At 44.4% G+C, this 13,819-nt stretch overlaps 1 protein-coding gene across 1 annotated transcript in view; it reads right to left on the bottom strand.

The window, feature by feature from the left end:
* MEI1 (meiotic double-stranded break formation protein 1) overlaps positions 1–13,819 on the bottom strand; it is a gene marked incomplete at both ends in the record, with an annotated part of 67,803 nt that overhangs the window by 5,250 nt on the left and 48,734 nt on the right. Inside the window, 4 exons of the mRNA XM_082851030.1 lie at positions 3,066–3,241; positions 3,429–3,510; positions 6,146–6,306; positions 6,578–6,688. Of these exons, the coding sequence (XP_082707156.1) occupies positions 3,066–3,241; positions 3,429–3,510; positions 6,146–6,306; positions 6,578–6,688 (530 nt within the window). The remainder of the gene's footprint in view (positions 1–3,065; positions 3,242–3,428; positions 3,511–6,145; positions 6,307–6,577; positions 6,689–13,819) is intronic.

Below are 13,819 nucleotides of genomic sequence, written 5' to 3'. Positions count from 1 at the left end.
CTTGGGCTGCCAAGAGGGTAAGATGAGCAATGCATACAGAGGGTTTAACCAGTGCTTGGCACAGAGTTAACACTCAAAAAATGGTGACTATACTGAAGGAAAAAAAAAAATCAGTTGGAAATGAATCCCAGGCAATGACTTGTTTATTTACGTATTTATACTATACAGGTAAATCATAGGATAAATATTCTTCCCACTGTTTAAAATTCTACTAAGATCCTATACTAAAATAATTCTGTTATATTTTTTAAAAAAATGGTGAATATCTTAGTGAAACGTATAATAGGGGAAACACTATCGCTCTTTAACAACCCCTAAGTCTCCTTCACAGGATCCGTAAGGTCTTTAAGACCTACAGTTTGAAGTGGTTGAGCTAATTCACTAACCTCATTTTACAGCTGAGAAAACTGAGGCCCAGAGAGAAAATACTTGACCTGAGGACACCTGAGTGGTAGGTGGCAGGTCTAGAAACAAATCCTAGGCCTTGTGCCCTTTCTCCTTCTCTAATCTAAAATTAACTCTTAACCAGTGGGCACTTCCACCCTTTTCCCAGGTACCTAAGATTAGCCAGTTCAAAAGTACCCTCTCCTGTGGAGCCTTCCTTGATTCAAATAATAGGTCATTTTGCCATTAATTATAATTTCTTGTGTTTCCTGCAATCTGTGAGTGCTTAAATGGCTGAAACGGCATCATATTCATTTCTGCGTCCTCATTCACTCATTCAACAAACATTACTGAATGCCAATTCTGTGGGAGGCTTTATGCTGGGTATTGAGTATAAGGGAATCATTTTCCCACTCTCTGTTTTGAATATTAAAACAGGAACTTCAGCCCTTTCAGAAACATTGGAGAGAAAGCATTTGCCCTTCCTCCCACCTCTAACTGGCTTCTCCTCACCCAATGAGAGATTTATCTAACAAGTGAGATGCTAGCTTAACACCTACTGAGCCATCAGGGCAGGACCAAGGTATTAAAGGTCATGCTCCCAGCAACTCAGACTCTTCAGATCTTGGCCAGCTGGCTAAGTGTCCAACATGGACATTATGGAAATGCAAACACAATTTACCTGCCTATGGGCTCCTGGTCTGGCCCAAGGGAAGGAGGGTAGTTAAAAAATCCTTTTGGATAAGATATGATAAAGCAAGCATAGTAAAATGTTAATGGAAGAATGTACATGGTGGGTATATGAGTGTTCACTGTCAAATTCTTTCGTCTTTGCTGTATGTTTGAAAAATCTCAGACTAAAAAAAAGCCTGTTCTGACCTTAAGTCCCAGCTACATTCTACTATGGTGTTTGTCAGCAATAAAGCTGATGCTTTGGTTCTCATTTGATTCGTGATTTCCCAACTGGATTTGAACCCACAAGGGGAAGGAGACACAAAGATTAACCAGACACAGTCCCTTCCTTTGAGGAGCTCACAGCCTGGGGAAGACCGATATGAAAATGGGAACTCACAACAGAGAGAGATAAGTGCTATACATGATAGAGGTCTGATCCATGAAGAGCACAGAGCCTTTGAATAGATGTGTTGGCAGGACAAGACACGGCATCCGCACAGCCCGCACAGGGCCCACTTCAGGAGCCTTCTCTACATCCTCACATTTCCCCACTTCCCCCAACCTGTGCACAGGCCCAGTGGGGATCAATCCTTGAACATAATCTCCCACAATCAACAGCCATATCAAATATGTCTGTCATTATCTGGACGGCCAGCGGAGACCACTCATATCAAGGCCCCTCCCCCCCCCCAGGAAGTCTCTGCAACTCCTCTCACTCGTTTGCTGGCTGCCCCCACCTCCCTCTTCTTGCCCATGATGCCTTGCCATCAGACCAGACCACGTGGATCTGTGACCGTCGGTCTTGGGCAAGCTTTAAGGAGCAGGAAAATAGAGTCCAAGTCTAACTAAAACAGCATAAACATCTGGGGCCTTGGTCACCCTACAGTGACCAGCTCATATTTGAAAATAACAGACAATAAGCTCCTTGAAAGAGAAGAAGGTCTCAGGGAATCATGGGTGGGAACGGGCCAGAGGGCCAAGGACAGGGAATGAGTCCATATCAGAGGACGAAATTGTGCTGCCATCAAGATCAATCCCATCTCTGATGCCCCCTACCCTCGGGGACCTAGGACAAGTCACTTGATATTTCCAGCCCAGCTCAAGCACCTCCCCCAGAAAGTCTTCTCTGACAGCCAGCCTCAGAGTCACCCTACACCAGCCTGTAATGTACGTCCTGTGCCCCCACTGTGCAGTGCTTCCCTTCAACCCAGCACTGCCCACTCTGTGTTAGCACCTCTTATCCACATGGCACCATCCGCCGCCCCCTGAAACTGTTAACTTCTCAAAGGCGGGAATCTGATCGATCTCCATGCCCCCACCACCCTTCACAGTATGTGTCTGCTGGATAAACTATGATCTCCAAGAATCCTCTAAGCTGTAAAACACAAACCCCTCTGAGGTGGACATCTACTGTTTTGCTTGTCCAGGATCCATTCCTCCTCCTTCTAAGAACAGTTTTCTCTTGCAGAACCATTCCTCTCTTATGTTTAGTCCATGTGAGTTAGGGAGAGCTGACCATATGCCCCAGCCTCCAGGAGAGGACACTCACCCAAGGCAGGTCAATCAGAGCATCCCATGTTTTGGGCATAGTGACTGCCACATTACCAAGCCAGGCTAATGAGACTCAATTCTGGGGGCTACGAGGAAAGAGAAACTTTCTTTCTGCTGGAAGGACATAAGCCAGGAACTGCTGCTGGTCATCCTACCAATCCCATGAGAATAAAGCTGAGAGAGAAATGGAGAGCCAAGAGATGGAGACAGAGTTCTGATGACACTGTCTGAGCCTCTGGGATCCCAGCTGTGCCTGAAGTCAGTTTTGACCCCTGGACTTCTCAGTTATGAGACAATTTGAGTTTCATTTCTGTCACTGAAACTTTAAAACCAGTCAAACCTCTCTCTAGGCCTTAGTGGGAATACCAGGATCTTGACAGGCAGCCACCCCTTTCTGCTGTCATCCTGAGAGAAGCAGGCTCCACTGCCAGGGTCCCACTCCACAAAGGCCTTACCTGAACCAGGAGGTTCTGCAGTCCGATGACCAGGGACAGCACTTGTGATGTTCCCAGTGGAGCCAGGACAGTGTCCTCAGGGGCTGGCGGTGGCTGGGTCCCTGAGGGCAGCAGAGCAACCAGGGCAGAGGAGAAGCTTTGTTGCAGGGCTGTCCGCAGGAAGCGTAAGATGGCAGCTGAAAGTAGAAAACTCCTTACACCCAGTTCTTGCCTCATTCCCCACCTCCCCACCAGCACTGTCACAGGGGGAAGACCACAGGGATAATAAAGGGGTGACCGCGGACTGGTCTGGGTGGGGTGGTCTCATCTCAGAATCTAGGGGAAAGGTTTTTCCTCTCCTGCTAGAGGCCCTTGGTCCCACACCTGAGAGCAGCACAGCCTTTTTCTTCGGAAAGCTGAGGGCCTTCAATACTTGGTCCAGTTCCACAGACAGTGTCTGATGAACCTGGCAGGGCAGAGGGTAAAGGGATAACCCCCACATTCTGGGAGCTTGGGCAGAAAACCACCTGCTACAATATCTTTTACCCCCCCTACACATACCCGCTGCATCCAGAAGGACAGAGGAGGCCACACAGAGTCTTGTGAGCCTCGCCGATCCTGGATTCAGGAGCTTGAGGAGGAAAATCAAGCCCAGACCTGGAGAACCCTGCTTCTGCCAAGTGTCCCCCATCCTCAGAGAGCTCCTGCACCAGGGAGTCTTCCCCAGCCTTAGCTGTGGGTCAGTCTCCTCTTCAGCCCACCAACCACCTAACTCAGATCTGGAGTCCAATGGCCCGGAATCAAAATCCTGGCTCTGCCACTTGCCAGCTGTATGGCCGTGGGCAAGTCACCGCACTGCCCTCTCTCAGCCTGCCTTACTTCCTTCACCTATGAAAAGGGAACAGTGCCACCTGCTTTCACTCTCTCCAGAGCTATCGTGAAGAAGAGCTGAGGACCAGCATCGTGAATATGCTCCTTAATGTCAAAGCAATGACCATATTGAGGGGTTAGTTTGGGTGACAGGTTCAAAGCTGTGAGTCTGCTCTGCTCTCCTTACCCAGAACATACGCTGCCTGAAAGCAGCTTTTCCTCTACTTGGATCTACAAGTGCTCGGCACAAAGCAATTCCTCAAAAATGCTTGTTAGGGCTTCCCTTGTGGTGCAGTGGTTAAGAATCCACCTATCAATGCAGGGGACACGAGTTCGAGCCCTGGTATGGGAATATCCCACATGCCATGGAGCAACTAAGCCCGTGCACCACAACTACCGAGCCTGCGCTCTAGAGCCCGCGAGCCACAACTACTGAAGCCCGCGCGCCTGGAGCTTGTGCTCCAGAACAAGAGAAGCCACCACAACAAAGAGTAGCCCCCGCTCTCTGCAACTAGAGAAAGCCCGTGCACAGCAACGAAGAGTAGCCCCCGCTCTCTGCAACTAGAGAAAGCCCGCGCACAGCAACAAAGACCCAACACAGCCAAAAAAAACAAAAAAATGCTTGTTAGCTGGTGGAATTGGCAGGTTCCAGGCAGAAGAACCAACTTGTATAAAGGTATGGAGATGCCATACTAATCTAAGATGTAAACAGAGGAAGCTGTGTGTGGAGGTTATATGGGAACTCTGTGCTATCTGCTCAATGTTTTTGTAAATCTAAAACTGTCCTAAAAATAATAGCTATTAAAAATCAACCAAAAACAAACAAAAAAAGTACTGAAATGTGAAAGAGCACAGTTGACTGGGAGAAGAGCAAACACTTGGTCAGAAGACAGGAAAGGAGGGTAGAATGGCAGAAAGTAAGGCTGCAGAGGGGCCTGGTAGGAAGGGTCTCAGCAGCCATGAGGAGAACAAAAAGGCTGCTGAAGGACAGTGAGCCGAGGGTAAGTGTGGACAGACCGTGGCCATAGGGATAGGAGCGGTGGAGCAAGGGAGAGGCTGGAGGCCAGAAGATTGTGAATAGGCCATATCAGTGGTGAGGATGAATGATCAGGCCTGAACTAGGGCAGAGGGGAGAACTTAGAGTAGAGGTAGTTATGTAATTGGCTAGTTATGAGCTGAGGGCCAGGGCAGAACCAAAAACAAGGTGCAGGCTTCCATCCAGGCAGGTGACTGCAGGGGGAGGGGTGGGCCCAATAGCCGCACATAGGAAAGTAGGAGAGGTTCCTGTCCCAAATCAACCCCATTGGCAACTAGCTGAGGATCTGCTATAGCGTAGATGTGCCACAGCTTACTGAAACCCTAGAGGCCAAACTTGAAAACTCACTTCACTTCTACACAAATGAGTGTGTGCCTGGCATTAGATTGGCACAGAGCTGGACACAGTGTGAGGATACCTCAAAGGCTAGGAGATGGTTTCTGTCCACTAGGGGCAGCCAGCCTTAGGGAGGAAACACCTGACTGTGAAGCAGCCCACAGAGGAGCTCATGCAGGGCACTAGGATGACAAGGTCATACAAGAGGGAGGGGCTGCGAGGAAACGGGGTGCTCTGTGGATATGTCCATGGCCCTCCTGTTCCCTGCATCACCTTCTCAAACGGTCACATGACAGCTTACATAGTATGGCACTCACGGCTTGCCACCCACAACTTCAAGGTCACACGCTGGATTCTGCCTTCTTGTCCAGTCTGACAGTCCATTCCCTACACTCCAGCCACGCAGTACCTCACCACTCTTCAAATATATATACCAAGTCTTAAATTTGTGCAGCTTCAGGCCTGTGCTCATATCATTCTCTTTGCCTGGAGCACCCTTACCCCCACTATTTTAGCCGGGTACAGTCTTGCTTACCTTTTAGGGCTTTGCTTAAAGATTACAACACAAGTTCCCCAAGTCTGGGGTATATACTGTATTCATTTTTTATTCCTCTGTGCCTAGAATACAGCCTGGCATGCAGGTGATCCATGTGTGCTAAATGGATTAATGTAAACCAACTTGACAACAGCCTTGAATGTTTTTTCCCTGTTTTGTAAGCAAGGAAAATGAAGCTCAGAGAGTTAAATACCTTGCCAAGGTTACACAACTAATAAGCCACAGATCTGGGATCAGAACCCAAGATCTTGTCACTCCTTGAGTGCCACCCATGCCCCAAAGCAACAGGGGTTAGAAACTAACCTGCAGATTGCCATCGTGCTGCTGGGCAGAGAAGGAAGCAGTGAGCAGCCAGGCGGAGCAGAGGAGCTCAGTCCTGGGAGAGCCCTCCTCAGCCCAGGTGAGGGCCAGCGTCTTCTCTAGAAGCTCTATCAGGGCCGTGCTGCTCAAGAGCACTGCAGCAGCTGTAGAGGGTTGGGCAGGGCAGGCGGTGTTTAGTTAGCACCCGATGGGTGCTTCATACACACATGGTGAATGAACAAAAGGATCAGCTTAAGGCTCTAAGTTTCATTTCGGAACCACAGGTTACTGGAACCAGAAAGGACCTTAGGACCATCCGATCCAGCCACACACCCCCTTTTTAATTTTTTTTAGATGGAAAAACTGAGGGCAGCAAGGGCCATAGACACTGCCCAGCACCCTTCCTCTTCACTATGCCAGCCCGGGCCCCAGCACCTCTTTTCTGACTGCCCAGCGTGGTCTGATGAAGGCTCCAATACAGGAAGTTGAAGGAGGGCTGCAGGATGTCCGTGTCAGAGGGACTGCATTTCCCACACAGCTTGCTCACTGCAAGAGATGAGAGTGCCCTGGAGCCCCAGTGCTCAGCACTCCATGGCTTTAGCACACACCAGCACTCACACTTCTTACAGCTAGTGGCCCTCAACTGGCTAATTTCAGATGTCAGTCTTGGGGACCAAGCACAAACTAAGCACCCCTGATATTACGGCCAGTGGAAAGAAACAGTGACAAACCCGAAGGTATGTTCACACCCTCCATCTGAACAAACATCAGGCAAGCAGCCCACAGCTGCACATTAGAACAGACTGCACAAGTGTAGGTGGTCAAAAGGCATCCTATGACAGCGCTCATGCCAGCACAGACTCCAGGTGGGAGAATCGCAGAGGTCACATAGGCCAACCTGCCACCATCAGCAGAAAGAAGATCCAGTCTCTGAATTCTTCCAGCAACGGGGCACTCACCACCTTCACAGGGGAGCTCTGTAACCGTCAACGTGCAGTTCCCTAAACTTGCCGTATTCTCTCTCTCACATCACCTCCATCTGGCTAACTCCTTCCCTCCTATTCAGCAATCAAGGTTCAGCTCAAAGTTCACCTCCCTCATGAAGCCTTAATCTCTCATGGCAAGATTAAACGCCTCTTCATGCTCTGCCAGCCCTCAGCGAGCAGTTACTACACTGTAGAGTAGACATCTACAGAGCACATCCCTTTCGTCTTGGGAATTACCTCTCCTTGCTCCCCTGCCCCCCACCATCCTAGATATGAAACCTACCTAAGTCTCCATTCCTTTTTTTTTTTTTTTTTTTTTTGCGGTACGCGGGCCTCTCACTGTTGTGGCCTCTCCCATTGCGGAGCACAGGCTCTGGACGCACAGGCTCAGCGGCCATGGCTCACGGGCCCAGCTGCTCCGCGGCACGTAGGATCTTCCTGGACGGGGGCACGAACCTGTGTCCCCTGCATCGGCAGGCAGACTCTCAACCACTGTGGCACCAGGGAAGCCCCCCCTCTTTTTTTTTTAATTCAAACAGAAAGTCACAAAAATTATAATCATCCTCATCAATTCACTCAGTCCCATGTAATTAATTTTTTTTTCATCTTGACCTTTTGTTAGCACTTTTAGGAATTCATCAGTTTTCCATTAGAGTTCTGAAAATGCTTATTCATTCAGTTCAGCAGTATAGTCAGTTACCAGAAACCTGTACTTGTCAGAGTCTTTTCCATGAATTCCTTGAAGATGAAACCCTTTTACAGGAACATTTTTGCAAAAGCATCAGAGTACACCCAGAACTGTCTGTAAATGACAGAAGACTTAAAAATGACCATGGTTAAAGATTGATGAAAGTTCATAATAATGCAATTGACAAGGAAATTTAGTTATTTCATGAGATATACATTTTAAAATAATAACTAGAATTATGACTTATTATACCAGAACACATAAGATTTTTAGGAATTTCATGTAATGTCTGAAACATTCATATTAACATATTTCCACACAAATAACCCAAAGAAAGTTTAGTATTAGTTTTTCATTTTTAAAATCTTTTAATTTAATTTTATTTATTTTTTTATACAGCAGGTTCTTATTGGTCATCAATTTTATACACATCAGTGTATACATGTCAATTCCAATCGCCCAATTCATCACATCACCATCCCCACCCCTCCGCGGTTTATCCCCCTTGGTGTCCATATGTTTGTTCTCTACATCTGTGTCTCAACTTTTGCCTTGCAAACCAGTTCATCTGTACCATTTTTCTAGGTTCCACATACACGCGTTAATATACGATATTTGTTTTCCTCTTTCTGACTTACTTCACTCTGTATGACAGTCTCTAGATCCATCCATGTCTCAACAAATGACCCAATTTTGTTCCATTTTATGGCTGAGTAATATTCCATTGTATATATGTACCACATCTTCTTTATCCATTCGTCTGTCAATGGGCATTTAGGTTGCTTCCATGACCTGGCTATTGTAAATAGTGCTGCAATGAACATTGGGGTGCATGTGTCTTTTTGAATTATGGTTTTCTCTGGGTATATGCCCAGTGGTGGGATTGCTGGATCATATGGTGGTTCTATTTTTAGTTTTTTAAGGAACCTCCATACTGTTCTCCACAGTAGCTGTATCAATTTACATTCCCACCAACAGTGCAAGAGGGTTCCCTTTTCTCCACACCCTCTCCAGCATTTGTTGTTTGTAGATTTTCTGATGATGACCATTCTAACTGGTGTGAGGTGATACCTCATTGTAGTTTTGATTTGCATTTCTCTAATAATTAGTGATGTTGAGCAGCTTTTCACGTGCCTCTTGGCCATCTGTAGGTCTTCTTTGGAGAAATATCTATTTAGGTCTTCTGCCCATTTTTGGATTGGGTTGTTTGTTTCTTTAATATTGAGCTGCATGAGCTGTTTATATATTTTGGAGATTAATCCTTTGTCCGTTGATTCATTTCCAAATATTTTCTCCCATTCTGAGGGTTGTCTTTTCGTCTTGTTTACCATTTCCTTTGCTGTGCAAAAGCTTTGAAGTTTCATTAGGTCCCATTTGCTTATTTTTGTTTTTATTTCCATTACTCTAGGAGGTGGATCAAAAAAGATCTTGCTGTGATTTATGTCAAAGAGTGTTCTTCCTATGTTTTCCTCTAAGAGTTTTACAGTTTCCGGTCTTACATTTAGGTCTCGAATCCATTTTGAGTTTATTTTTGTGTATGGTGTTAGGGAGTGTTCTAATTTCATTCTTTTACATGTGGCTGTCCAGTTTTCCCAGCACCACTTATTGAAGAGACTGTCTTTTCTCCATTGTATATCCTTGCCTCCTTTGTCATAGAGTAGTTGACCATAGGTGTGTGGGTTTATCTCTGGGCTTTCTATCTTGTTCCATTGATCTATGTTTCTGTTTTTGTGCCAGTACCATATTGTCTTGATTACTGTAGCTTTGTAGTATAGTCTGAAGTCAGGGAGTCTGATTCCTCCAGATCCATTTTTTTCCCTCAAGACTGCTTTGGCTATTTGGGGTCTTTTGTGTCTCCATACAAATTTTAAGACTTTTTCTTCTAGTTCCTTAAAAAATGCCATTGGTAATTTGATAGGGATTGCATTGAACTGTAGACTGCTTTGGGCAGTATAGTCATTTTCACAATATTGATTCTTCCAATCCAAGAACATGGTGTATCTCTCCATCTGTTGGTATCACCTTTAATTTCTTTCATCAGTGTTTTATAGTTTTCTGCATACAGGTCTTTTGTCTCCCTAGGTAGGTTTATTCCTAGGTATTTTATTCTTTTTGTTGCAATGGTAAATGGGAGTGTTTCCTTAATTTCTCTTTCAGATTTTTCATCATTAGTGTATAGGAATGCAAGAGATTTCTGTGCATTAATTTTGTATTCTGCAACTTTACCAAATTCATTGATTAGCTCTAGTAGTTTTCTGGTGGCATTTTTAGGATTCTCTATGTATAGTATCATGTCATCTGCAAACAGCAACAGTTTTACTTCTTCTTTTCCAATTTGTATTCCTTTTATTTCTTTTTCTTCTCTGATTGCTGTGGCTAGGACTTCCAAAACTATGTTGAATAATAGTGGTGACAGTGGACATCCTTGTCTTGTTCCTGATCTTAGAGGAAATCCTTTCAGTTTTTCACCATTGAGACTGATGTTTGCTGTGGGTTTGTCGTATATGGCCTTTATTATGTTGAGGTAGGTTCCCTCTATGCCCACTTTCTGGAGAGTTTTTCATAAATGGGTGTTGAATTTTGTCAATAGCTTTCTCTGCATCTATTGAGATGATCATATGGTTTTTATTTTTCAATTTGTTAATATGGTGTATCACATTGATTGATTTGCATATATTGAAGAATCCTTGCATCCCTGGGATAAATCCCCTTGATCATGGTTTATGATCCTTTTAATGTGTTGTTGGATTCTGTTTGCTAGTATTTTGTTGAGGATTTTTGCATCTATATTCATCAGTGATGTTGGTCTGTAATTTTCTTTTTTGTAGTATCTTTGTCTGGTTTTGGTATCAGGGTGATGGTGGCCTCATAGAATGAGTTTGGGAGTGTTCCTTCCTCTGCAATTTTTTGGAAGAGTTTGAGAAGGATGGGTGTTAGCTCTTCTCTAAATGGTTGATAGAATTCACCTGTGAAGCCATCTGGTCCTGGACTTTTGTTTGTTGGAAGATTTTTAATCACAGTTTCAATTTCATTACTTGTGATTGGTCTGTTCATATTTTCTATTTCTTCCTGGTTCAGTCTTGGAAGGTTATACCTTTCTAAGAATTTGTCCAATTCTTCCAGGTTGTCCATTTTATTGGCACAGAGTTGCTTGTAGTAGTCTCTTAGGATGCTTTGTATTTCTGCGGTGTCTGTTGTAACTTCTCCTTTTTCGTTTCTAATTTTATTGATTTGAGTCCTCTCCCTCTTTTTCTTGATGAGTCTGGCTAATGGTTTATCAATTTTGTTTATCTTCTCAAAGAACCAGCTTTTAGTTTTATTGATCTTTGTTATTGTTTTGTTTCTATTTCATTTATTTCTGCTCTGATCTTTATGATTTCTTTCCTTCTGCTAACTTTGGGTTTTGTTTGTTCTTCTTTCTCTAGTTCCTTTAGGTGTAAGGTTAGACTGTTTTTTTGTTGTTTTTTTTTGCGGTACGCGGGCCTCTCACTGTTGTGGCCTTTCCCGCTGCGGAGCACAGGCTCCTGGACACGCAGGCTCAGCGGCCATGGCTCACGGGCCCAGCCGCTCCGCGGCATGTGGGATCCTCCCGGACCGGGGCACAAACCCGTGTCCCCCACATCGGCAGGCGGACTCTCAACCACTGCGCCACCAGGGAAGCCCAGTTAGATTGTTTATTTGAGATTTTTCTTGTTTCTTTAGGTAGGCTTGTATAGCTATAAACTTCCCTCTTAGAACTGCTTTTGCTGCACCCTATAGGTTTTGGATCGTAGTGTTTTCACTGTCATTTGTCTCTAGGCATTTTTTGATTTCCTCTTTGATATCTTCAGTGATCTCTTGGTTATTTAGTAACATATTGTCTAGCCTCCATGTGTTTGTGGTTTTTACGTTTTTTCCCTGTAATTGATTTCTAATCTCATAGTGTTGTGGTCAGAAAAGATGCTTGATATGATTTCACTTTTCTTAAATTTACTGAGGCTTGATTTGTGACCCAAGATGTGATCTATCCTGGAGAGTGTTCCATGTGCACTTGAGAAGAAAGTGTAATCTGCTGTTTTGGGATGGAATGTCCTATAAATATCAATTAAATCTATCTAGTCTATTGTGTCATTTAAAGCTTCTGTTTCCTTATTTACTTTCATTTTGGATGATCTGTCCATTGGTGTAAGTGAGGTGTTAAAGTCCCCCACTATTATTGTGTTACTGTTGATTTCCTGTTTTACAGCTGTTAGCAGTTGCCTTATGTATTGAGGTGCTATGTTGGGTGCATATATATTTATAATTGTTATATCTTCTTCTTGGATTGATTCTTTGATCATTATGTAGTGTCCTTCCTTGTCTCTTGTAACATTCTTTATTTTAAAGTCTATTTTATCTGGTATGAGTATTGCTACTCTGGCTTTCTTTTGATTTCCATTTGCACGGAATATCTTTTTCCATCCCCTCACTTTCAGTCTGTATGTGTCCCTAGGTCTGAAGTGGGTCTCTTATAGACAGCATATATATGGGTCTTGTTTTTGTATCCATTCAGTGAGCCTGTGTCTTTTGGTTGGAGCATTTAATCCATTAACATTTAAGGTAATTATCAATATGTATGTTCCTATGACCATTTTCTTAATTGTTTTGGGTTTATTTTTGTAGGTCCTTTTCTTCTCTTGTCTTTCCCAGTTAGAGAAGTTCCTTTAGCATTTGTTGTAGAGCTGGTTTGGTGGTGCTGAATTCTCTTAGCTTTTGCTTGTCTGTAAAGCTTTTGGTTTCTCCATCAAATCTGAATGAGATCCTTGCTGGGTAGAGTAATCTTGCTTTTTTTTGTGTGTGTGTGGTGTGTGGGCCTCTCACTGCTGTGGCCTCTCCCGTTGCGGAGCACAGGCTCCGGGCGCGCAGGCCCAGCGGCCATGGCTCACGGGCCCAGCTGCTCCGCGGCATGCGGGATCCTCCCGGGCCAGGGCACGAACCCGTGTCCCCTGCATCGGCAGGCAGACTCTCAACCACTGCGCCACCAGGGAAGCCCCAGAGTAATCTTGTTTTTAGGTTCTTCCCTTTCATCACTTTATTAAGTATATCATGCCACTCCCTTCTGGCTTGTAGAGTTTCTGCTGAGAAATCAGCTGTTAACCTTGTGGGAGTTCCCTTGTATGTTATTTGTCGTTTTTCCCTTGCTGCTTTCAATAATTTTTCTTTGTCTTTAATTTTTGCCTATTTGATTACTATGTGTCTCAGCATGTTTCTCCTTGGGTTTATGCTGTATGGGACTCTCTGTGCTTCCTAGACTTGGGTGGCTATTTCCTTTCCCATGTTAGGGAAGTTTTCGACTATTCTTCAAATATTTTCTTGGGTCCTTTCTCTCTCTCTTCTCCGTCTGGGACCCCTATAATGCGAATGTTGTTGCGTTTAATGTTGTCCCAGAGGTCTCTTAGGCTGTCTTCATTTCTTTTCATTCTTTTTTCTTTATTCTGTTCCCTGGCAGTGAATTCCACCATTCTGTCTTCCAGGTCACTTATCCGTTCTTCTGCCTGTTATTCTGCTATTGATTCCTTCTAGTGTAGTTTTCATTTCAGTTATTGTATTGTTCATCTCTGTTTGTTTGTTCTTTAATTCTTCTAGGTCTTTGTTAAACATTTCTTGCATCTTCTCGACCTTTGCCTCCATTATTTTTCTGAGGTCCTGGATCATCTTCACTATCATTATTCTGAATTCTTTTTCTGGAAGGTTGCCTATCTCCACTTCATTTAGTTGTTTTTCTGGGATTTTATCTTGTTCCTTCATCTGGTACATAGCCCTCTGCCTTTTCATCTTGTCTATCTTTCTGTGAATGTGGTTTTTGATCCACAGGCTGCAGGACCGTAGTTCTTCTTGCTTCTGCTGTCTGCCCCACCATTCACTTTTTTGGCAGCCACAGCACACTTGACTTTACTTGGCTTGTGGTCAACGAGACAAGCAGGCCCCCCAACCATACCCTCACCTGTGAACTACAGTCCTCTACCCTCAATGCTCTCAAATAAA

Source organism: Leucopleurus acutus (genome assembly GCF_964270905.1).
Source record: "Leucopleurus acutus genome assembly, chromosome: 11".
Classification (NCBI taxonomy): Eukaryota; Metazoa; Chordata; class Mammalia; order Artiodactyla; family Delphinidae; genus Leucopleurus; species Leucopleurus acutus.
This window is presented reverse-complemented; position numbering and strand designations above follow the sequence as displayed.